Genomic DNA, 25,216 nt, shown 5'->3' on the forward strand with positions numbered 1-25,216 from the left:
ATTGCACACAGAGGTACTGGAGTTTTCCATTGCTCTCACCTGGAGCTAGAGAGCTAGAGAGAGAGAGAGAGAGAGAGAGAGAGAGAGAGAGAGAGAGACATTAAAGGAAGAGAGTGGGAGAGAGAGTAGATTTGCAACCTTGGAGGATCTGCACTTTCTGTCAGATGTAGGCAGCATAGAATGTCCTCTTGATGATTGGAAGGTGGAAGTGACAAGAGAGGAAAGGGGGGGAAATGTAAAACCCTTGGAACTGCCATAGTCTGAATCCTCCGCCCAACCTCCCTTTGATAGCCTCTTGGCCCTAGGATCCCTCTCCACTAGGCAGTCGGTCCTTGGCCAGGTCCTTGTCCTCCAGGGTGGCCCTTGGCTTGACATTACTCCCCCCTTAGAGAAGCGTTTTTGTCCTCGAACACACAAGTGGTAGTATCTAATTTGTAAGAACATTGATGTTTTCCTTATTGGCATCCCATACATGAGCCAATTGTCCCTATGATATTTGGTGCAGTGAGGAGGTTCAATGAAACCAAAAGCAACATGTTGATTTTCAACATTGTTGTCCTGTTGCAACCACCTGTATCTAAATGGTAACTTAATTTATAACTCACTTGAGTACTAAAGGAGTAACCACAACTAAAAGGTGTCTAAAGAGATCACCAGTTTTCAGACTTTCTGAAGATACTGAAAAAATGCAAGAAAACCTTGGCGCAACTGTCCATGAAGTTGTGAGCCAAATTTCCAACTCGCGTGAGTATCTTGAAAAGCTCATAGCTACTGAGGGACAGAATAGGGAGTGTCCTCATTTCAGACTTCTAAACATTTTGGAACACAGAGAACTACATGTTCACCCCTAATGAAGGTTACCTGCCAATATACTTTGTCAGCACACCTATTAAGTCCTTGACTTATGAAACTATTGAAACGGTATCCAACCCCACCACAACAGGTGTTCAAAGTTGAAAACCTTACTTAAGCAAATTCTAGAATAGAGAGAGAATCGCCCATTCAGAATGCGTTGTGCTAATGTATGCTCTTAGCAAATCCTTTAGCAAAAAAAAACTTGTAAACTACCCATCCAACACGGGATGAATAGCAGCAATAAGAGTGAGGTGCTTTCCCCCAAGCACTTACAGACAGTCTTCCACGACTGATGGTAAACTATGACTCAACCATTGAGTATCCAGCCATATACGTGATATGGAATGAAGACAACCAACTAGGTTGAAAGTGGGCTGGAGTGGAGTAAGCTCATAGAGTGTAGATCATCCAACCACAGACACCCATCCTGACCCATTACCTTGTATGGTAGGGTGTAAACTCATAATAAATCTGCGAGAAAAATTACACTTGAAGTGCAAAAAATTGCATAAACAAGAAAGTGCACGCATTTGCATGCCGCTCCGAACAAATCAGTGTTAAACACTAGGGCCCATAACACAGAGTGTGCATGCATTTAATGCAAACAAATCCGAACCGCAATTCCATGACAAGACTTTCCACGGCACGTATGTGACAGCCTTTCAATAAGAGTTGGACCATAACAGAATGTGAAAGCTCAGCCACACCTAGGGACCAACCATGATACATTCTCATGAATGTAGCATACTTGGCTATATGTAGAAACAACCCTCCGTTAAGGTGGTTTGATAGTACCTATAATCACAACAAGTCTGTACTTAGTAACCAACAATTTTTGGCCACTGAAATTGTTCCTGATATGGTGTGCTTCTAAGACCTAGGAGCTGCGTTATGAGGATTTTCCGCCCAACCCCCCGTTTATATAGCCCCTGGCCACTGTAACAAAATCCCCCTATCCGCCTTTAGCAGCCGGCCGGCCCTTCGCCCTGTGGCCCGAGTCCTACTCGCCTGGGTTTGCCCTTGGCCTGACATTACTCTCCCCTTGGAGAAGCGTTTTCGTCCTCGAAAACACAAGTGGTGGTATCTTCATAAGAACACTAATGTTTTCCACCATGGCATCCCTCATGGAGCCAATGGTTCATTGAATTGGAACCCAGTTGATTGGGAGGTTCAATGAAATCAAGAGTAACATCTTGATTTTTTACATTCTTGTCCCTGTGCAACCATCTTGCTTAACCGACTCATAATAAAAAGAGCGTGAAGGCTCCATTTAGAACTCACTTGAGAATGCTAAACGAGTTATCACAACTAAGAGGTGTTTAAATGCATACCCACGTTTCAGAATTTCTGAAGGTACTGGAATGTGCAATATAACCTCGGCTCATATTTCCATGAAAGTACTATGATGACATACTCATCAGCAAAAACCGCGTCCTTGACTTGCGGTGGTTTCTTGCCAATAGTCAACCTCATCCAAACTGATGATTAAGGTTGATAACTTGAGAATAACAGGCAGAGACTAGAAATAGCCGTAACATGCCTTTCATCATATGAAGAAAAATACAAACCAGAAAGGTAACCGATCTAGTTGTTTCACTTCTTGCTAACGTATGCACTTAGCATATCCTGTAGCGTGCTTTACTAACGTATGTACTTTGCATATCCTTTAGTACTAAATAGAATACTTGTAAGTTGCCCATCCGACGTGGGATGAATAATAGCAGTAAGAGCGAGGTACTTTTCCCAACCACTTACAGACAGTCTTCCACGACTGACGACAAACTGTGACTCAACCATTGAGTATCCAGCCATCACCTTGTATGGCAGGGTGTAAACTCATACTAAATCTGCAAGAGAGATTGCACTAGCAGTGCAAAAGGGTGCAGAAAGAATAAAGTCCATGGATTTGCATGCCGCTCCAAATAAATTTGTGTTAAACACTAGGGCCCATAACACCTAGTGTGCATGCATTTAACACAAACATATCCAAACCGCAATTCCATGACGAGACTTTCCACGATACTTACGTGAAAATCTTGCAACAAAGTTGGACCATAATAGAATGTGACAACCCGGTCACACCTAGGAACCATCCATGAGACCTTCTCATGAACGTAGCATACTTTGTAGCAAAAGTTGGACCATAATAGAATGTGACAACCCGGTCACACCTAGGAACCAACCATGAGACATTCTCATGAACGTAGCATACTTTGCTATATGTAGAAACGACCCTCTGTTAAGGTGGTTTCACAGCACTTGTAATCACGACAAGTCTGTACTTAGTACCCGACAATTTTTGGCCACTGAAATTGTTCCTGATACTGTGTGCGTCAATTGGTCTAATGAACGGATGCGACCAGCACCTAGGGACTTCGTCGCGACACATCATTTCGAATTGGGCGCTAGTGTCAGTCCCAGAGACTCATATTCTCCACATGTGGAATATGTCTCAAGTAAGGATGCCAGGAAAAGTGACATCCATCAAGTACGAGCTGTACTTGTGTGTGGAGGTAACTATAAACACTCTACGACGCGAGTGAGAGGGACCCTCATTATCATGCTCCACACTGGCTAAACCAAAATCCTTGAGTTCCTAGACCATGTTGTATCCCATGTGACAACATGTGTCAAATCGAAGCCTACAAGTAGGTTCATAACAGCATAAGGCAAAAAGGTAGATTGGACACTTGGCCCAAAATACTTTGTGCCGACATGCCCTTGGCATGGCTCTGTAACATTCAAGCATACTTATACGTCTTGAAAAAAAAACAAGCAAAGCATACAAAAAATGGAATAACACCAAATTAATAGATGCGTACCTGGAGGTTTGAACGTAATGTTCACTTACCAGTATTCAAACGAAGAGGAGCATGTCTCCTACTTGAAAAGACAAATAGCATTGCACTGGGAACCGTGGGTGTTGCCCTTGCAATCCAACCCCTTTGGTTAAAATCTACATAGTCAAACCCTTTGGTAAGACCCTTTGTAGAAACTGCTCAACTAGCAGGTAATAGTAACCAATATAGGTAACCGTATACGTAATGATTGAAATCAACTTGAAAAGTTGAAGTTGTCCGCTACCGCGTGGTAGATTGCAGAATTCTTTCCTTGAAAGTCTAACTGGGAGAGATCAATTTGTGATCCTTAATGCAGATCAATTATGATCCGCAATGCCTATGGGGTGATGTAGCAGTCACCCGCCGGGTCGTACCCCAAAACAATATGTCCATAGACACTCCGTAGTGCCATGGGGAGAGCAAGAAATCCACACAAGTGAACTGCTTAGTTCTTGTGGATAGCCATGCTGTCGTAACTGATTGCTTCATCTAACTTCCGTGTAGAGATCAACTGTTGTGAGGTGAAGATTATCAAAAACTCAACTTGAGCGTCGCACTGAAAACTTGTAGTGCAAAAATGACATCCTAAACATCCGTAATGACAAGACTCTTGCTTGTCCATTAATGTCGATGTTGACTCCCCTGGGTAGATCTGGTCGAGCTGGAGAACAATCTCCCAAGGAATACCAACAATTGGGTCTTACCCAAGATCTGACAATGACTCTTAGCCAGTGTGTGTAGCTCATAGCCCTTGTGGAAATTAGTGTTCAATCGAGGAACCGATGAAGACTAATTTAGATGGCGTCTTGCCCAATTTCTAGGTGAGAGTTAGAGTACCTTGTCTCAGGCTGACTTACCAGCAAAACATGTATCAAAAACTTCTTATAAGAGTTTTGTTATTCTTGAAAGAAAGAAGAAAAGGAGAGAAAAAAAAAGAGCATGCTGGGCTGAGGAATTTTCCTTAAATTTGTAGAGTGTGCCCAGAATGTGTGCTCTTAGACATCTTATGCCTGAATTGCAGCTTATCCTATAAGCATGCAACAAGGTTCTGCGATGACGCTCTCATTGAGAGAGATAACAGAAAAACACAACCACATCTTGATCTACCTGCCTTGCAAGGTCGTGATTGTATGAAAATGACTTAGCATTGGCACATTGCCTGTGAAGTAAGTTCTAGATTTAGGTTCCTTTTAGTGATGTTGGGTGTTGATAGCAACCAACCATCAGGTTCAACAATCCATCACTTAGTCTGTCCTTGACAGAGTTGCGAGTGTGATAGCGGAAGCATAATGCATAAAGTGGTGGAATCCATGCCACCTGCTTAGCATGCCTTGCATGAAAAAACATAAGCCCTTGGTGACTATAACGGTCTCAAGCGTGAGAACCAAAACCATAAGTGCCGTGCACAGAATAAACTGGTAGGGATTTTGTGAGTTGACATTCCCTATTTTTCCAGTTCCCCAAAATTGTGTTCCAAAACCCTTGATTCCAAATAAATGGCAGTATCTCGGCACAAGGGAGAAGCCGTGCTTCATGTAAAATTGCCAAAGCACTTTGCTTTGCACAATGACAGTAATTGCCAAGTAAAGTTTAAACATGGAAAATAAAACAAGAAAAACTTAAACTTGGCTAACCTGGTAGTTGTTGCTGCAACCAGTCGTCATGAAATTCCAAAGGAAAATCTCGCGTAAAGGTGGCTCGTAGCCAAATCTGCTGTCCGAGAGAGAGTTGTCGCGTATGCTCGTACGCCCTCTTGTATAATGTACACCATGAAAGATCCTTCAAGCATAGTGTCAAATCCCTCCCAAGTTTGTATGCTCATAGCATATACCAAACGTGGGCAGTTGCGATGCAAGATGCATAAATTGAAGCCTTGCTTCACATCAATTGAAGCCTTGCTGATAGCCAACTGAAGCGGTTTTTGACATACAGATATCAGGACAAAAAGAGTCGACCTTGTCGAGGGGGTTCAACTGAAATTAGCTAGTAATGTGTGGCAAATGTCCTTTGTCCGCTTCTAGAAACAGTGACAAGGAGTCAGCCATGCCGAACAACATGCCCCCACAAATTGAAGCCTTGCTTCACAGACACGCTGTTGTGCTCATAGCCAACGTATGTTCCTGCCATGATATAGCTTATCATGGCAACAACGAATCGATCGTGTCGAAAATTACATCGTATGGAGAATCATGAAAGTACTTGCAATAGATATGTAACTTGATTGCAGTTGCAAAGTGTACCTGGAATTACGAATACCACTGCGTGGTAAGTATTCTTCGCCGTCTGCTAGAAGCGACGACAAGGAGCCAGCCCTCCGGAGCACATAGAGGAAGCGTAATCCATGAGGTAGTGGATTCAATTCCACCTGGCTAGCATGCCTTGCATGCAAAAGTGTAATCACTTGGCTACAGTGACGGCACAGTCGGTACTGGTAGGAATTCGGTGACATGACATCCCTATTGTACCCATTCCCCAAAGTTGTGCGCCAATGCCCGTGATTTGAAGGCAATGAGTTGTATCGTGGCACACGGTAGAAGCCTTGCTTCACTTGATACGGTCAAAACACTTTGCTTTGCATAACAGACAAGAGTTTCCAAAATAAACGTGAAACCAAGGAAACCTTAAAATCATCTAACCTGGTCCTCCCGCCGTAGCCGGTTGTCATGAAATTTGGAAGGAAAAACTCACTCCAAATCGGCTCAGAGACATATCTGCTTTGTGAGAAATTGTGGTGAGAGAGTTGTCGTGTATCCACGTACGCCCTCTTGTGTCATATACGCCCGTCTTGTACGTAATGAAATAACTTGCCAAAAAGATGAGAGAAGAATGCAACCTGAGTGCTCATAGCTAACTGATGCTCTTGGTGACGCACATATGTCAAGCACAAAAAGATCGACCGTGTCAAAATTTCCTAGAAAATTGGCTTTGGCAAATTTTGCTATCGATAATCATGAGATTGCCCAATATTGAGCGAGATAGTATCTACAGCTGAGCTATCAAATGGCAGCTATTGTCAAACAATGCTTGATCAAAGCAACCTTTGCTTGACAAGTAGCGGTGGATATCCACTATGCTTCATGTACCTATACGGCTTGCTCCCTAGCAAGCTACAATGGCTATGAAATAAATATACATCCAATGCATAAAGAGATAGAGATCCATGTCTGTGGAACCCTGGTTGTATGGATCCTTGCTCCCGAGGTAAGACACGGTTGATATACCCCTTTGAGAGTGGACCGTGTCGAGTAGGATACCATATTGAAAACATAAAATCACCGATAAAATATTGCACAAACAAAGCGTACCTGAGTAATGCAATATTGGGTGCAAGTGCTGGTTGCCTGCTTCGTATACGTATGTTGCGTGCTCCCTGGCAAGCTATAACACTTTTGTTATAATGTGTAGAGTCCAGTCCTGAAAGCCGTGTTGTCCCTCTTTGCTAGGTAACACGAGGGACAATTTGCATGCTAAGAAGCCATGCCCTAGCAAAATTTCCAATTTCAGAATACGATATAGAGAAATACTTGTCGCAACTCAAGATTTGGAGGAGTCGTCGCTTGCAATAGGATCAAGTCTAGCAATAGGCCATGCTGATTGCCTTGAGATGTTAGAGAACAATTTTGACGAAAGTCGTGCTTGATTTTGGTCTTGAAATCAATCATTGGTCGTTGGAGTCAAAGTTTGGTAAACAAAATACTCGGCATGGTCCCGTCGCGTGCTTGTTTTGTGATGCAACATGTGCTTGAGGAAAATAACAAACAAAAGTGAATTTGATTGCTTACCGCCTAAATGACCTCAAACACCTTGCCTGTCGAGACACTTTGTTGATGTTCATGCCTTGGATATTGTTTGAGGCCTTGGATCATCGAGGACTAAGTTCCATGATGGCATAATTGTTTGGAGTAGATAGCCGTGTAAAAACTCCTAATCGAAAACCTTGAATCGCCTTGCATGCCGGTGATGAAGTCCATATTTCCTCTTGAATGTGTCCATGTGCAACAAAAATTGCAAAATTTGAGAGTGGTCCGTGGCCCTTGGCTCGACCATGAACTGTCTTGCATGGTGCAACTTGGCCGTCGTTTGCACATCACAAGACGAGTTCGTAAGCGGTGGTGGGAGGGTGCTCTTAGGATGGTCTTAGGGCTACCCTTGGGTGCCCAAACGTGAGGTAATATGAAAAGAAAAACGAGTTGTTCCTGCTACAGAGTCGTCGACGAGCGCGAGGTTGAGAAGCGACCAAGCAAAACCTCCATAGCTCGTATTGGACTGCTGCAGAAACGAACCCCCCTTGGATCGTCATTACGCTCCCAACGAGCCCATCTGAGCGTCGTTTTATGCAGGTCAACTTCCTCCTCGTTCCTGACATAGGGTTTGCTGCACACGCCCGAGATCCGATCCCTTGCCAAGAGTCTCTGCACACGCAATGTGCCTTGACCTGACCCCCTGCTTAGCCACCTTGTACACCACGGCTTGCACTCACATGCAAGATCATGCACGTTTTTCTGCTAAAAGACTAGGGAGAGAGAGAGAGAATACTCCGAAGTGAGAGAGAGGCCATGCCTCATAGTGTATTCTAGAGAGAGAGACCTAAAGAGAGAGAGTCCTTCCCCCTCCTCCATACCTCTCCCCTCCTCTCAGCTCTGATACCAGTGTAACACCCTGGGAACTGCCACAGTCCGAATCCTCCGCCCAACCTCCCTTTTATAGCCTCCTGGCCCTACGATCCCTTCTCCACTGGGGAGTCGGCCCTTGGTCAGGTCCTTGACCTCCAGGGTAGCCCTTGGCCTGAAAGGAAAGAGAAAGAGTTGGCTCACATTTTAAAGAGAGAATGCAGTGAGAGAATATGCAAAATCTGCTTTTTTGGCACGGGGACCTAAAAAGTGCTTCTTTTAATGAGAGCCAAGTGAGAGAGTGTGCTTTATATGTTAGAGAGAGAGGAGAGAGATGGGGAAAATTTATTTTAAAATTTAGTTACCCATCTCTCTTTTGGATTAAAATAGCCTATTTTCAAATACAAAATATACAAATGGTATTTTTAAAAATCTTAGCTAGGCCTTTTGGCCCTCTCTTTTGGGCTTGGTCAAACTTGGCTTAAGCTTTAAGAATTTCCTTAAACTGTCAAATAAAGAGGCCCTCCTATATCCAATTCCCTTCCTAATGAAGGATACCCCTAGGGATGTGAAGATGAGAGATCCAATTCCAAAGAAGAACACGTTGCCTGGTACTACTGTGGGCATACTAGTTAACCATGTGAAGAGGACCCCATGGTGATTGAATCTAGAAGACTATCTGATGCATGGTCAGTGAGCGAAATTGGCATGTACAGATCCTTGATATATGTCAAGGTACCATAGTATTGACCTAGTTGGTGAGAATAAAAACAAGAGTACCCTCTGTAAGGAAGCATCTGAGAGGCGCGGGTGTGGAGCTTGTATTCCTGACCAAAACAGATATCATAATCTCCAGCTAATAGCCAACGATGAAATGAGTACATTCTAGTGGGGTCTTTAAGACCTTTGACGTTGTAAGAGGCTATCTTCATTGAGTACTATGCAAAACCTGTGTTTGTGTATCAAATTCACTCTCCATTTCATCCATATGCACTTCTAGGTGTATTCCAGGGATGTCGGAGAGAATTATAACAAGAGGAGGAAGGTCTGCCTTTGAAGGTTATTTTGGCTGAAGTGTACCCATGAGTGTCTACATGCCTCTTCCCTTTGTCTCGAGGAGGCTTCGAGCCAGAGGGGGAGTTCTTCGGAAATAGGGTTCTTGGAGTTGAAGCTTGTCCAATTGTGACCCCAGTATTGGGTTTAGTGGCAGGGACAGGGTTTGCCCTGGAGCTCTTGCGTAGACAGGGGAGTCAACACTATTATTGGTGGGAGAGGTTTTCTCTACCGAGAAGGAAATTTTTTGAAAAAATTACTCTCGAGGAATCAAGTTCATGCTGCCTGGATATGATGGAATTTAATCCCTTGATGAAGAGACTATTGTGGGACAACTCTTGGAGAAGTGTCCCAATTGACCATAATGGTAACAGGATCCTGCCAAACTTCCCCATTTTATATAAATTACAAGACGTCCAACCTGCTCCATGTCAATTTCTAGCGTCTTGAGAGATTTATGGCCGGTTTGCCAGGGTATACAAGCCTTATTTCGATTGGCACAATGAAGCGTAGGGGAGAATAGAATTTTTTCAATGTATTGGACGATATCGGGTAGACTAGGCGAGAGAAAAGAGGGTAGGTCAACCAACTCGACCCATACAGCCTATAGGACATTTGGTTAATAGCTCCTCTTTAATGTGTTTGATAGGCTGCCCGAGAATGACATGGACTATCTGTCCACATAGGATGATGGTCGGTAGACAAGAAAGCATGTTGGTCTTGCTCGTTGAAGAAAAGGATTTTGAACAATCCTGAAACTGAGAGTAGAAGAGTTTGTCATTGCACACTGGGTGGAAGAAACCAGCATCTATATATTGTTTGCAATGTCATCCATGTTTGGGAATTTTCCCATAAAGAACAATATTACCACAAGAAGTTTTGGACAGATTCTCACAATAATTCCCACATTGTGACTTACCTCAACATCATGAGCTTTTGTGAGGGAGGCACCATATACCTAGCTCGGTACGATTGGGGGCAAGGGATCGGTGAAGGGACCCCAATCGTACCTAGCTTGGTATGCGGTGCCTCTCGAGCGAAAGCTTATGATGTTGTGCATTGTATGAAAAACACTGAAATATTAGAAAATTTCTAAATCTTCTTGTATACTGGAATGGAAGGGCCTACTACTGGCAGCGTCTTTAGTTTATTCAATACCTCCCAAGATTTTGCAAGATTCCCTTACATTCTTCTCAAGGATTAACTACCTTTTCAAAAGGGAGGAGCGGATTCGAACATTCACCATTCAAGAGATGAATCTTCAAATATGGTCCCATAACCACTCCAACACGCACGAAAACCGCTTATGTTGGCAGCTATGATAAAATAGAAAGTAGACATATGGCTCCGCCTGTCGCCCTTCCTCTGCGTGCTCTGCTTGCCACCCTACCTCTGCTCATCTCCCCATCACTGGCACCTACCTCCTTTGTGCACCTCCTCCCCATCTCCCCATCGCCCTCAGCCTGCTTATCTACTCGATGCCTTTCCCACACACGCTCGTGATTTGATCACATCGCTGGACACAATTTCCCTTAGCATCTAATTTGATTCCTTCAAATTTTTGATTTTATTTGATTGGGCCCTCCTAAAAAACAGACAAGTGGGACCACACAGCTGACGGGTTGAACGAGACCTTGTGGTCGCCTTGGACTTCTACATCTGGAGTGAGGGCTTTCTTCTATAGTCAATCCAATATGTCTGGTCGTTTTAAGAAAATTCGGAGTGAAAGAGATGCTTTTTTTCAATTTCTTTATGGGTCGCAGGTGGCGGCGTAACACATGGTTCTCTCTCTCTCTCTCTCGCTCGCTCGCGATCGAAAGAAGCAAAGGCGGTAGCGGCTGTTTGCTGATTTCCATTCATGGAAGGCGCAGGTGTCGCTGCGCTCTCTCTCTCTCTCTCTCTCTCTCTCTCTCTCTCTCTCTGTGTGTCGAGAAGGAGTGGGGAATGCGGTGGGTAATTGACACCTCCTTTCTCTCGTGTAGTTCAGTTCAGAGGCTCATTGCTAAGAGTAGAGCTCTGTCTGTTCGTAGCTCTAAGAGCTCGCTCTGTCTTGTGTCTGTAGTGTTGACTCTCGGCGCATGTAGTTCGAGACATATATAGCAGAGGTCTCTCTATCTCTCTCTCTCTCTCTCTCTCTCGCCTTTTTGTGGCAGCGACTCGCCGGTGAGTCGGCACCGTAACCAACCCTCTCTCTCCCTCTCTCTCTCTCTCTAAATTCGAAAGAATCTTGGGATTAATAGAGGGCAAAGTGGGGTACGCAAGCATTTCTGGCACTGCAGGTAGTTGGCGTCATCGCGAGGTGGATATGTGAGCCGGGCCGTGGCTAGAGCATCGCACACCTGCAAGCAGCTCAGTGTTGATAGGGGGCAAAGTGGGGTACGCGAGCATTTCTGGCACTGCAGGTAGTTGGCGTCATCGCGAGGTGGATATGTGAGCCGGGCCGTGGCTAGAGCATCGCACACCTGCAAGCAGGTCAGTGTTGAAATCCGAGTCGGACGTAGAGCCTAGCTGCAGCCGTTTTCGTGAGCTACAGTTGCAGTTGCTCGCTCTCTCTCTCTCTCTCTCTCTCTCTCTCTCTCTCTCCCTCCACAGACACATGAGCCGCAGCTCAGTCTACGAGTCTACCAGTGCCTACTGTGAGCGCAATATTGCAGACGGAGGTTGTCTGCAGGGCCGCTCCTGTGATGAGGCGCATGAAGTGAGGGGAGAAGCAGAATGCATGCTAGGGGGTGGGGACGAGAGAATCTCACGAACGAGGCACGCACACGACGATTTGAGTTTAATAAAATAAAGTTAACATTGTGTGGAGGATTTAAGTTGGATAATTTGCTTACTTTTGAAAGGCAGGAGATGACGAGTGGAGGGAATCTTGGAAAGTAATGGAATAAAATAAAAGTAGAGCGAGTGTAGAGAGAATCTCAATCATTCAACTGCTGGTGCCCTTCCTTTCCAAAGCAGACAGATTTAAAAATGACTGAAATGGTCGAGTACAAGCTGCAGCTCTTTGATCAGATTATTTCATTCGCAGCAGCGGCAGCAGTACAATTATATAGCCATGGCCATCCTTTTACTCGTTAATTTCTTACTGCAGCTCTTGTGTCAGGTATAATTATGATTCTATATGAAACCATCAATTCATGTGTAAGGGAAAGATCTCAGATAAGCAGCTATTACATTTTTGCTCCGATGAGTAATCATCTATCTTGACCTAAAAATGTCCCTTAATCTTTTTGATCTCGCAGGTTGTCGATAGCAGCGGCACAATATGGAATACATCCGCTGCTGCCATTCCCTCTGCTGAATTGTATGCTCTTCTGGAGTTGAAGGCTCGCCTCGCGAATTCTGCTGCATCACAGACGCTTCTTCGAGCTTGGAATGAGAGCAATTTGCACAGCATTTGCAATAACGTCTCATCATGGAGGGGAGTGACCTGCAGTTATGTCTCTGGGCAATCCCACATCACCACCATCAGCCTGCCCGCCTCCGGGTTGGCAGGCTCCCTACCCCCGCATCTTGGCAATCTCACATTCTTGTCCACCCTCGATCTCTCCTCGAACCTTGTCACAGGAGGCATTCCCGCAGAGCTCTCTCGCTGCTCCTCACTCCAGCTTCTGGATCTCCGCAACAACAGCCTCAGTGGTGGCATCCCACCGTCCCTGGGCTCTCTTTCAACTCTTCAACATCTTCGCCTCTGTTTGAACAACCTCAGTGGTGGCATTCCTCCTGCTCTCTTCACAAATTCCACATCCCTCCTCACACTAAGTCTATGTTCAAATGGTTTGAGTGGTTCCATCCCCCCTCTTATCAGCTCTCAAGCTGGGCATCATCTTCCTAAACTACAAAAACTGCTTTTGTGGAAGAACAACCTCACAGGCCTCATCCCTCGCAGCTTGGGTAATTGCACAAGCCTTGTTAGTCTGCAACTCCATAAAAACCAGCTCTCAGGCCACATCCCGGATGAGATCGGGTTATTGGGAAATCTTGAAAACGTATTGCTAGGAGAAAACATGCTTGGAGGAGCTATTCCAGCTAGTTTGGGCATGTGCAAGAACCTCATACAGCTAGGCTTGCATGCAAACCAGCTAGCAGGTGGAATCCCGAAAGAGCTGGGAAATTTAACCAGTCTTACAAGTCTATTGTTGTGGAAGAACAACCTCACAGGCCTCATCCCTCGCAGCTTGGGTAAATGCACGAGCCTTGTTAGTCTGGAACTGAATGCAAACCAGCTCTCAGGCCACATCCCGGATGAGATCGGGTTTTTGGGAAAGCTTCAAAACCTATTGCTAGGAGAAAACATGCTTGGAGGAGCTATTGCAGCTAGTTTGGGCATGTGCAAGAACCTCATACAGCTAGACTTGCATGCAAACGAGCTCTCAGGCCACATTCCGGATGAGATCGGGTTTTTAGGAAAGCTTCACAGCCTATTCATAGGAGAAAACATGCTTGGAGGAGCTGTTCCAGCTAGTTTGGGCAATTGCACAAGCATTGCAGAGGTTGATATACAATCAAATGAGCTCTCAGGTTCTATCCCTATGGAGCTAGGCCAGTTGGCTCATCTTCAAGGTTTGAGACTTTGGCAAAACAGCCTCAATGGAATCATCCCCGAATCCCTTGGAAATTGCACAAAGCTTATCACAGTAGACCTCGCCCACAATCAGTTGGGCGGTTTTCTTCCAACCAAGATCATGAACTTGAAGAATCTACAGAAACTAATCCTGGGTCAGAATCGCCTTTTGGGTTTTCAAGCTACGTCCCCTCTAATTAGCTTGAGCAATGCTACCAGTCTGATTGAGTTAACTATGGATTCAAATCGCATCAGTGGCAGAATTACGCCACAGCTTGGCCAATTGGAAGGACTACAGCTCCTAGATCTTAAAGACAATCAGCTCTCAGGTGATGTACCCTGGGACTTCCTTTCCAATTGTAGTCATTTATGGGAACTTGATTTGTCATATAATCAGCTAGGTGGGCATCTTTCTAGCGAATGGGGAAGGCTTCTACACTTACGAGCGTTATATCTGGACCACAATTTCCTACAGGGCCCAATTCCAGATTTGTTGGGTTCAGACTTGCAGACAATAGATTTATCCTTCAACCATTTCAGTGGCACCCTACCAAACAACCTTCGCAATGTGTTTGAAAACGTAGTGTCTCTAAAGCTTTCTCACAACCACCTCTCCGGAAATTTCCCGCCTTGGCTTCTACAACTGATGATGGTGGAGGAGATTGATTTGTCCCATAATAGGTTTGTGGGTACCCTACCGGAGAATCTTTGTGACTCTATGAGCCTTAAATATCTCGATGTCTCTAGTAATAATTTCACAGGAGAGTTTCCCCTACATTTTAACAACAAATCAGAACTAATATCATTGAATCTATCTAGTAATGAGCTGACAGGTTTGTTGCCACCAACTTTAGGACTCTTACAGCACTTACAATTTCTCAATGTTTCGCTCAACAATTTCGAGGGTCCCATTCCCCTCTTCGGTGTTTTCAAGCACCTTAATGCAAGCTCATTTCAAGGTAATCCTAGATTGTGTGGTCCAATTATACATAAGCTTTGCAAGTCCCACCACGGAAAAGCTCATTTAGGGTTGAAGATAAGGATTTTGATTGCCCTCGCCACATCATTGGTCCTACTGTCGTCCATTCTATCGGCGATTTGCTACTATAGATACTTCCGAAAGAGCCGGCCAGCTCATAAGGTGGATCAAAAAATCAAAAGTTTGGTAGAAATGAGGCACTTCTCAGCCGAAGAGCTCTGGGAATCAACACAAGGCTACTCAGAGCAGAACTTGCTAGGGGAGGGTGCAGTTGGTCTAGTGTACAAGGGAGTACTCCCAAATGGGGAAGTCGTTGCTGTGAAAAAGTTCAAGGACGACATTCCATGCTCTCGGGAAGCATTGCTACAGGAGGTGCACATCTTGAGTAAACTAAGGCATAGGAACTTAGTGAAGGTTTTGGGATGTGTCCTTAACCTTGAAGTAAATGCGTTGGTGTTGCAATTTATGCCAAATGGGAGTTTGCACCAATATCTATGTCAAGCTACCAATCGAGAAGAAATTGGAAGGCTGAGCTGGGAAATGATACTCAAGGTAACCCAAGGTGTCGCAAATGCCTTGGTCTACTTGCATCATGAGCATGATGCTCTGCCTATTATCCACGGGGATGTTAAACCAGGCAACATACTTCTTGACTCTGAGCTTGAGGCACATCTAGCAGACTTTGGGCTAGCAAAACTTGCAAAGAGTAACACAGGAGGTGTCTCCCTAACTTCCAACTTCAAAGGGTCCATCGGCTACATGGCACCATGTATATTGTGTTCAAATATGGTTGTGTAACTTGCTCTTTACGTATGATACACACACATTCTTTTGCTAGTTATGATTCATGGTGGGTACACATGAGACTGATACTCATATTCATAGTGTGGCACCAAGTGAAGGCTCACACAGAGGGTTACAGTTGTAGGACACAGTCCACGTCCAATAAGAATGTTAAGCAGGATGCATGCAAATGAGATGCGAAGTAATAATTCAGATGCGACATTTCATAAAATGATTCTTTTGCTAATTTAATAGGCACACCTTCTCTTATGTTGATTGTCAAGTTGTTTCCAAAGTAGATATGATAATAGGCAAAGTCACCATAATGCAGAACGCTTCTTTAATGAGGCATGTTTAATTGCAATGCCGTCGACATGCAAGCTCTTTATGAAAACATTACATAATTAAAACACACAAATATAGGTATGTTTCAGGTTATGATTGGTTGTTGTGATTAACAAATGTCTTTGCAAAATTTGTGTGTCAGAGTTTGCATATGCAACAAAAATCACAACCAAGGTGGATATCTACAACTTTGGAATAGTCATCTTGGAGATGCTAACAGGGATGGGGCCGACCCACGAGCTCCTCCATGGAGTGAGCCTTCATGAATGGGTGAAATGCAAGTTGTTACCATCACATAATCGTGTAGATTTAGAGAGGATTGTACTTGCACCTTTTTTGCAAACCTCCTCCTTAGGGACAAATAATATAGAACATGAGTCACAAGTCAAGCTTCTATTGCAAATGGGGGTGGCATGCACCGAATAGCTGCCAAATAAATGCCCAAAGCTACCACAAATAAAGGCATTCCTTGACTCACTCATGGTTTCCTAAGTACATTGTCTGTCACTTACAGGCTTCCATGCATAAAATCTGGAGTTCCTATGGATTGAGATATAGTCACTTATAACTATAGTGAAGAAAGGCAACAACAAAGGTGACAAAAAGATCAAAGAGGGTACTAATGCATGTGCTCAAAAAAAGAGCCTAGAATCTATGTACTCCCACCTTTAGTATTTTGAAATTTTATCTTGAAGTTCTATATTAGAAGATCAAGAAACCTACAACATTTGGTGGAATTTAGTGCGGAAGCCTTCAAATGTAGTCCATTTCCCTATTAAATTTCCCACATGCCATGTTAATGTTTTTCGAGTACTTGATCACAACTTTTTCTCTTGTGTTGGTTCACAGTGTGCCTCAAGTTAAACATACAAAGCTCATTATCCCAATCAATACTCTACCTACATAGCTTTTCTCTATGAGCAATGTATAGGAAAACTTGTTCACATAGGCATATAAACTTGGGAAGTCCACTATGTAAAAATTGCATATAACAAGGGCAAACAAGAGGTATTGCAATGTTATGCCATTTTGTGCAGTGGTCAATATGTTCCCACTTTGACAGTGACCGAGTGTTTACTCTCACTTTGACAGGTTTTGGCAGCTTGGACACAATTTAATGTTCTTGCACCCACTCGCGCATGAGTAAGGATTGCATATGTTTGTGTGGCTACAGATAGATAGTCACACGTTTCACTTTTTTTTTGCAGACAGGGTCTCTTGTGGGATGCGTTTTGAGCTAGTTTTCTCTCTACTTACGTATATCGATATGCGCTTTACGCTCGGTTGAGTAGTTTGTCTCATACTAGATGCTTGCATGTAGCAGATTGTGGAGTTGTTTTATGCATATGCGAGCATCGGTTTTTATGCGATTAGCCATGGTTTTCATGATTATGTAGTGGTCGAGTGATCTCCCACCTTCTTGCCATTTTGACGTTCACTTACGGCAACAGACATGTGGTGAGTACAACCATGTTTGTGTAGATTTCATTAGCATTTGGGCGTCTCATGTACGACCAACTAGTGTCGAGGCCCGACCTAGCAGTTGCAGTGGGAGCATTTGAAGTAGGGATTGTCAATCATACAGTGACTGATGCTAGCATGATGCTTCGTGGATCTTTGTAGGCCATACAAAGTAGCCTATGGGGTGGATGCATGAATAGGTGGCCCGGTTTTAACTGGTTGAAAGTTGCTTTTGGAGGCTTAAAATTTAGGGGGTATGAAACTAGTGTCATGGGCTAGAATTGTTTGAATTAAATAATCGTATGGAGGATACAAAATCTTAATAATCGTGTGAAGGAATTAAAAACACGTGTGGAGCCCACGTCAGACGAATGTTTGCATGATTGTACTTCTCCATATCTCTGTGCCTTTCTCCTTCTGCGCCTTTCTCAACTCACTCTACAGCCCCCTAGTGCACGCTTCTTATCCTTCGCTATGGATAGCAACCTAAGAAAGAGCCCAAGGAATGCAGCCCGACAGATCTCCCCCACAAAGACCCAACATTCTCCCAGGAAGGTATGTCACCTCTCTCTGTCTCTCTCTGAGTTGTGTACAATAGACCTGTATGTGTGGATATATTGAGTAATGATTATGGATTTATTCTTTTCAGAGACAGAAGTTACAGCCTCCTCCCAAAATCAGCCGCTTTGTTCACCCCAAGGATGTGGAGGTGCCATTAAAGGCATTCTGCACGACAAAGAAGGATTTTCACAGAGAATATGGGTTAAGTCTTGAGGGGAAAGATGCTAGGAAGTTGACAGATGCAGATGTGCCCATATCCGACTGGATGAAAGTTTTCACGTGTCTTCCAGTGAAGGAGAAAAAAGTGTCGATAAAAACAGCAAGGCCGGATCACTACAAGGCACTCTACCAGCTCTACAAGCAGGTGTATCAATCCAAACCACCAAACTATCTGCTGGGAGTCAAGTTTGCACGCGGATATGTTTATTTCGTATGCACATGTCCGGTAAAGTGGATTGAGTTTGCATCTGAGGTGGTGAAGAATGTGACTAATGAAGGTCACTTAGATAGGAAAAGACAACAATGGAATTTAGAGACTTCCCAAGTATCCACAGGAACCCCAAGTGGTTCTGCCATCTTGTTAGTAAATATCCCATCCGGAAGTGGGCTTTTTGCGACTACTCAGTCTGCGTTTAGTGTTGAAGTATCCACTTCCTTGCAAGAACTACTTGTTGAGGTTAGAAAATCTCATGACGATGTATCAGCCGAGTGTCAGAAGGCTAAGGATTATGTGGTCAAATCTGTTGCTGATGTGCATCATTACGAGGGTGCCCTTGACACCATCCGAATGCACTTCCCTGACGATGCCAATGTACCAACAGGCTTGCTTGACAGCCTCCAAGAAAAATTTGACCAAGCAAAAGCCACCCTACAGCAGGCAGAGGTATGCTTTTAACTCCATCTGATTGTAGTATAATACCTGCAAAGTACTGGTTTGGATGTAAATGTACTATAGTCTATATACTGTTGTGGAATGATTACACAATAATACCTATAAAGTAGATTGATTACTATAAATAACGGTAATATACCTGCAAAGTAACGGTTTCAATACCGGTATTGGTATTCTATTGGTGAACATGTTACTATAAGTTCTATCAATGATCACAATAACGGTATGAAAGCAACATAATATATACAGGTATAACAACAAAATAATACCGATATAGTGAAAAAACAAAACAATAGTTTAACACTAAAGTAACGGTATGATTATAATAACCATATTGTACTGAAACTCTAATAGTGAAAATGGTATTATAAGTTTTACAATACTGGTATTATGGCTCTATCATACCGGGATGGGTAGAATGTGGTACCACAAAACCGAATTTAAAAAAAACATAATAGTATGACAATAACATCAATTCGGTAAGGGTAGATTACAATACCGGTAGGATGTTATCATACCGGTAGGATTATATCCTACTGGTATGATTACATCTTACCGGTATGGTTATATCCTACGGTATGATTATATCCTACCGGTATGGTTACATCCGACCAGTATGGTTAGATCCGACCGGTATGATTACATCCTAACGGTATGATAAAATCCAACCGGTTTGATGTTATCCTTCCGGTATAATGTTATCCTACCGGTATGATGTTACCGGATGTTATTCTACCGGTATGATTTTATACTATCCAGTATAATAACATCATACCGGCGGGATAACATCATACCGGCAGGATGTAATCATACCGGTATGATAACATTATTATACCGATCTTCAAGCATTCATACCGATTTTATACCTATTTGACATTGTCTGATAACAGAGGTCTCTTGCCTACAGGAAGAATTATCCAAATGCTTGGAGCGTGAGGAAACCTTTGGTCTCTGTGTCACGTTTATGACATACATGATTATTCAACCAATGCTACGTGAAACCATAGGCTTGCCTGCACGAGTTTCAGCTCCTGGATATAGTGTTGTTCTCATTAATGTTTGCAATGCTTGTGGTGTAAAAATTCATGATCACAATCGCTCAAGCCATGTTGTTCTATTTCCTTGTTCACATGCATACCATGCATTCTGCTATGCTCACTTGGCTGAGAAAGGAAAGTGCCTGCTTAAGGATTGCCCCAGAGTTATTTCTGCAGAAGACCAATCCAAAGAAGAAGCCAATTGAACCATGCCCAATAACATGTGAGAAAATTGTTTCAACGGGTAAGAAACACACCATTGTTTTAATCAGGTGATTGATTTTTGTCTTCTCTGATATTTTTTCAGATTCAAGCTGCTTCAGAACTACTGCCGGTAAAGACACAGGGAACAATGCAGTGACGCCTGCATACAAGACACCTATGGAGGTTTTGCTTGATGAAAGTGTCCGTGGTAATGCTGAGAAACCTGTTTCGGAAACAACAAAAGAAGAACAAAACTTTGAGGTAAAGGAGCAAAGTACGACTGGTGCTAAAGGGAAAACCCAGAATGAGGAAGACAATGTGTTGCTAGACACTGGCGTGCGGATGACAAGATCAAAGACCCCGAGAAAACGAGGCCAACATGGCAAGAGTAAGTTTTTTCATTGATTAAGGCTCTAATAAGTGATCTTTTGCTGCACAACTTTCTAAAGCTGATGGTCGTGTAGATGTCAGGCTGGAGGGAAGTCCCGCATTAGGAAAAATATGAACCCTCTAGGGGCCCTTTGGGATTAAGGCTAATTAGAAGCCAATGAGAAGAGGGTGGTGGACACACTCTATGCCCTCAAAAATGTAGGGGGAAAAAGTAGCCTTACACTTCTTAAATGGGCTCTCTAACCTTCGGCCTTTCACTATTTGACACTCATCGAGTTTCAACATAAAAGCGACTTTTGTGCCAAGCACTACAAAATAAATAGTGCCAAGACCTTAAACTTCAGAGTCTATGATAAGAACAATACCAAAGAAAAAAGTAAAGTGTGTCACCTTCTTCAGGTAACTCGTAAAATCTAAGCATGGCTTCTTGAAGCCTTCTAAGATCCACGAAAATATTGTTCCACATTGTGTAAGGAAAGCCCTTCTCCGAAGGTCTTATGGATTGTTTCTTATCTTTTCGCCTTGTCTTTGTTGTGCACGAAGCATAAAGGGAAGTTGGCATTGTGTCCTCAATGTGTAGGTATGTCCCAATGCGGGAGAACACATCTTCGTTTGTGGTCTTCTTTGGGAGCTTGACCTTGTGAGGAACGGGGATTAGGTTTTCCACATAAGAACAATACCAAAGAAAAAAGTAAAGTGTGTCACCTTCTTTAGGTAACTCGTAAAATCTAAGCATGGCTTCTTGAAGCCTTCTAAGATCCACGAAAATATTGTTCCACATTGTGTAAGGAAAGCCCTTCTCCGAAGGTCTTATGGATTGTTTCTTATCTTTTCCCCTTGTCTTTGTTGCGCACGAAGCATAAAGGGAAGTTGGCATTGTGTCCTCAATGTGTAGGTATGTCCCAATGCGGGAGAACACATCTTCGTTTGTGGTCTTCTTTGCGAGCTTGACCTTGTGAGGAACGGGGATTAGGTTTTCCACAATGCCATGTTCTTTGAGGGCATCCTTTAGGAGTTGGAAAATAGCCTGATAGGCTTTGGTGCTGATTCCAGCCTCATCACAAGCTTGTTGCACGTTATCATCACTAACCACATTTCTCAATTTACGCATAAGGTCCTTGGTGACTGCATCCTTAATGTGCTTACCTCCAGGTGATTGTAAGATAGAAATCACATCCTGGGTATTGAGACAACTAGTGAGAAGGTTGACTCGATATATCATCTTGGCTTGTTCCACCGCATGCCTCTTGAATGAAGTTTCTAGCAACAAATAAACATAAATATTAGAAAATAGTGTGAAGTATGAATGCATCATGCAAGTAAAGACCAAATCACCTTGTGGCTGTAACTTGTCGTTTGCATGCTCCTCCCGAATGTGCAAGAGTTTCAATGGATGAATACGTGCGTTTGCGTTCCCTTGCACCAAGGGGTGTTTATTTCAAGTATGTGATGGTGTTGGTAAGCTTCTAGATGTGGGACTCCTTTTCTTGCATTTGTTGTTCAAGAGTTTTAACCACCCTCTCCGAAGAGGAAACACTCTCTTGTAATGACGTCGGAAATACGTTGTATTCTATATTTGAAGTATCTTGCAAATAAAAGGAGAGAGCGAGAGGGACAAAGATAGACACACACACACACACACACACACACACACACACACACACAGAGAGAGAGAGAGAGAGAGAGAGAGAGAGAGAGAGAGTCTGATACCGGTATGATACTGAGAAGTGACTGGTATGATACTGGTATGATATCGGTATGATACTGAGAAGTGACAAAGAGAGAGAGAGAGAGAGAGAGAGAGAGGGAGAGGGACTTGTATGATACCGGTATGATACTGAGAAGTGACTGGTATAATACCGGTATGATACTGAGAAGTGACCGGTATGATACTGAGAAGTGATAGAGAGAGAGAGAGAGAGAGAGAGAGAGAGAGAGAGAGAGAGAGAGAGAGAGAGAGAGAGAGAGAGAGAGAGAGAGAGAGAGAGAGAGAGAGAGACTTGTATGATACCGGTATGATACTGAGAAGTGACTGGTTTCAAACATAGTTCAGTTTATAGTTAGATGTAGAGTCAGAGAAAGGGATTCTGCCATCATGTTTGTACTATTATTGTACTTATACTGTAATCTCCAACTTGTATGATACCAGTACAAAACCATGAAATTGCCGCCTTTATATAACCAGTTTATTTAAAACGTAAGGACATGTAGTGATTCAAAGGGATAAACAAAGACAATTTATATTTTTAAAAGGAAGTTTGGATAAAAAATTTAAACAAATTGATTGCTACAACTCATAAGGCATACTATTGTAGATAGACTGACTGACATCAAGTGATATTGTATATAGTTTTGAGTTGCTGGGATGGGGTATCATGGGGATTTTGATTGCCCGAACAAGATGTGAATATATGAACACCTGTGGATTTTTGTCCAAAAGCTCGTAGGTCTTCTCATTTATCATACAATAGTAAAACCCTTTGATAGCATAGGATCCTCGCCCAATGATATTGCCCCAATCATCTTCACGTCTGAATGAAACTCCTCAATAGCATTTCATAATATAGAAATCCACTTTTTCTTCATTTTCATTTGGTGCTTGAACAACAAAATTATCACTAACAATAAGAGCTTGACTGAGGGTGTCATAGTGTCCTTCATACACTGCATCCTCATTTATTTCATCGTTATCGTCTTCCCCTTCTTCTGTAGGCTCCAAAATAAGGTATGTCCAGAAAGGAACGTGTGACTTGCTCACACATCTCCTCCACTTTTCCTTTTTACATGCACTACAGAAACAAGACAGTGAACCTGTTCTCAAAGCAGTTGTATCATTCTCTGAATGTGCAGAAACAGAGTGCATTGAGCGCTTATTTTTTACAGCCTTCACATCCCAATTTTTTCCCTTTCTACATCCCCCAATTCAATCACCCAAAAAATCTTGCTTACATAACGGGTATGGGATGCATAGGTGGCCGTGGCACCATCTGACAAGGTCCGTCTCAATAATGCCACAAATTCTGCAACACAGTCTATCTTTGGGCAGTTTGGATACAATTGGTATTGAGTTAAAGACCTTTTTATCACTGCTCCCGCACCATCGTGTTCTCCCTTACCATGGCCAGATCCAAAAAAGTTCCAAGAAATTTTCCACCCGTAAAAACACTGTATCTGCATTTTATTCAATGGACAGAAGAAGATTAATATACTCTTGGCACGATAAAATTACAAAAAAAGACACGTATTATAATATTACTGAGGTTAGACAAGCATTTTATTACAACTTTAATGCCAATATTATAGGTCTCTATATTAAAACCACCTTCAGATAATGTTTGTTAGAACATGGTATACCTGGCAAGGAAATAGAATGGTCTTCTTGCTTTGAATTGTGAAGCTGCTCCATCAAACCATACCCAATGACTCCTTATGTTTATACCAAATTGCTTTAGCCATTCTGCATGTTTCAAAAAACAGTGTTGAACAAAATGCGTGTCATGTTGCTTGTCATTTGAAATGAAGAAGTGAATGTTCTTGTGGATGTCACCTGCATAATATAAAAGTCATAAATTAATTGAAGTCTTAATACAAAAGAAATAATACTGATCTAGGGTGATGTCGTTACCTACAATTCGGAAATATGTTATGTGCACAAAAATAGTTACTTGATTCGAATACCAGTGCATGGACTGAATCTCATTTTGTTCTTTGAAACTATAATTTTCAAAAAAGTCAACAACTGACACAACAACATCTTCTAGAAAGCTTTGTATACATTCCTTATAGTGTTCTGCTTGCCATCTATACACAAAATTATGCATTATGTATTTCTTAAGATGGTCTTTGAACATGACTGAGAGATCTTGGCATGATATTTCCTTATGCGACAAGACTCTCCTTTTCTTCTTCTGACCGTCATGCATAGTTCCTACTTCTAGGTCCTCAAAAATCTTCACCACAATCGTTTTAGCAATAAATGCAGCCTCTGAAGCACAAAAATCTAACTTATCCAGGCCACACCTTTTACATTGACCACTGAAGCAGGCAAGGGCATGGAAGGTGGACGTATCTGATTTTGGACACAATATAGAGTCCAATAAGGCTGTTACACTCTTGATAGGATTTTTTGGTGCCTTGCATCCACCATTGTCTCTGCATATGTTGCATTGATATTGGCAAGCTTTTCCATGCAGACCGAATACAGAACTTCGCATGTGATTATGGCATCCTTTAGGAAGGACATTTGAACATGTGAAATGCAGCAGCTAGTATATCGGTCTCTCAATTTCCGCACAAAATATGGCTTCATGTACTCAAACTCACGTTGCCTTATTACAATTTCAGGGTATTGTTCTTTGAAGTTGAGAAAGAGCTCCACTTACAATGAAAACATATATGGTTAAAGAACATTGAAGAAAACTGTAGGTTTTTATTATCTTTGAAGAAAACTGTTACATTACTATAAACCAGTATTTTTATTTCAAACCAGTATGTTTTTTCACTTAATTGGTTAGGCAAACCAGTACATATGAACACATGGCCTTGGTACATACCAATGGTATATAAGTGTCAACCAGTTCAAATGTTCTTACTGTTGATGTAAACCAATCTTTTCATTTAAAACTGGTATGTTATTTACCTA

The 25,216-nt window shown here is 42.7% G+C and overlaps 1 protein-coding gene across 2 annotated transcripts; it reads left to right on the plus strand.

The window, feature by feature from the left end:
• Nucleotides 1–12,130: 12,130 nt before the first annotated feature.
• Nucleotides 12,131–16,970, plus strand: LOC147428272 (uncharacterized). Of its 2 annotated transcripts, XM_086497278.1 has the most exons (3): nt 12,131–12,461; nt 12,601–14,251; nt 16,172–16,970. In XM_086497278.1, exons 1-3 carry the CDS (start codon nt 12,414–12,416, stop codon nt 16,453–16,455), a joined length of 1,983 nt encoding a protein of 660 aa, XP_086353404.1. In that variant the 5' UTR covers nt 12,131–12,413; the 3' UTR covers nt 16,456–16,970. The 2 variants fall into 2 exon arrangements, with proteins under 2 accessions (XP_086353404.1, XP_086353403.1); XM_086497277.1 differs by lacking the exon at nt 16,172–16,970 and having other exon boundaries at nt 12,135–12,461; nt 12,601–15,916.
• The last annotated feature ends 8,246 nt before the right edge of the window (nt 16,971–25,216 follow it).

This window comes from Adiantum capillus-veneris, chromosome 23 (genome assembly GCF_014529385.1).
Source record: "Adiantum capillus-veneris isolate H3 chromosome 23, ASM1452938v2, whole genome shotgun sequence".
NCBI lineage: Eukaryota > Viridiplantae > Streptophyta > Polypodiopsida > Polypodiales > Pteridaceae > Adiantum > Adiantum capillus-veneris.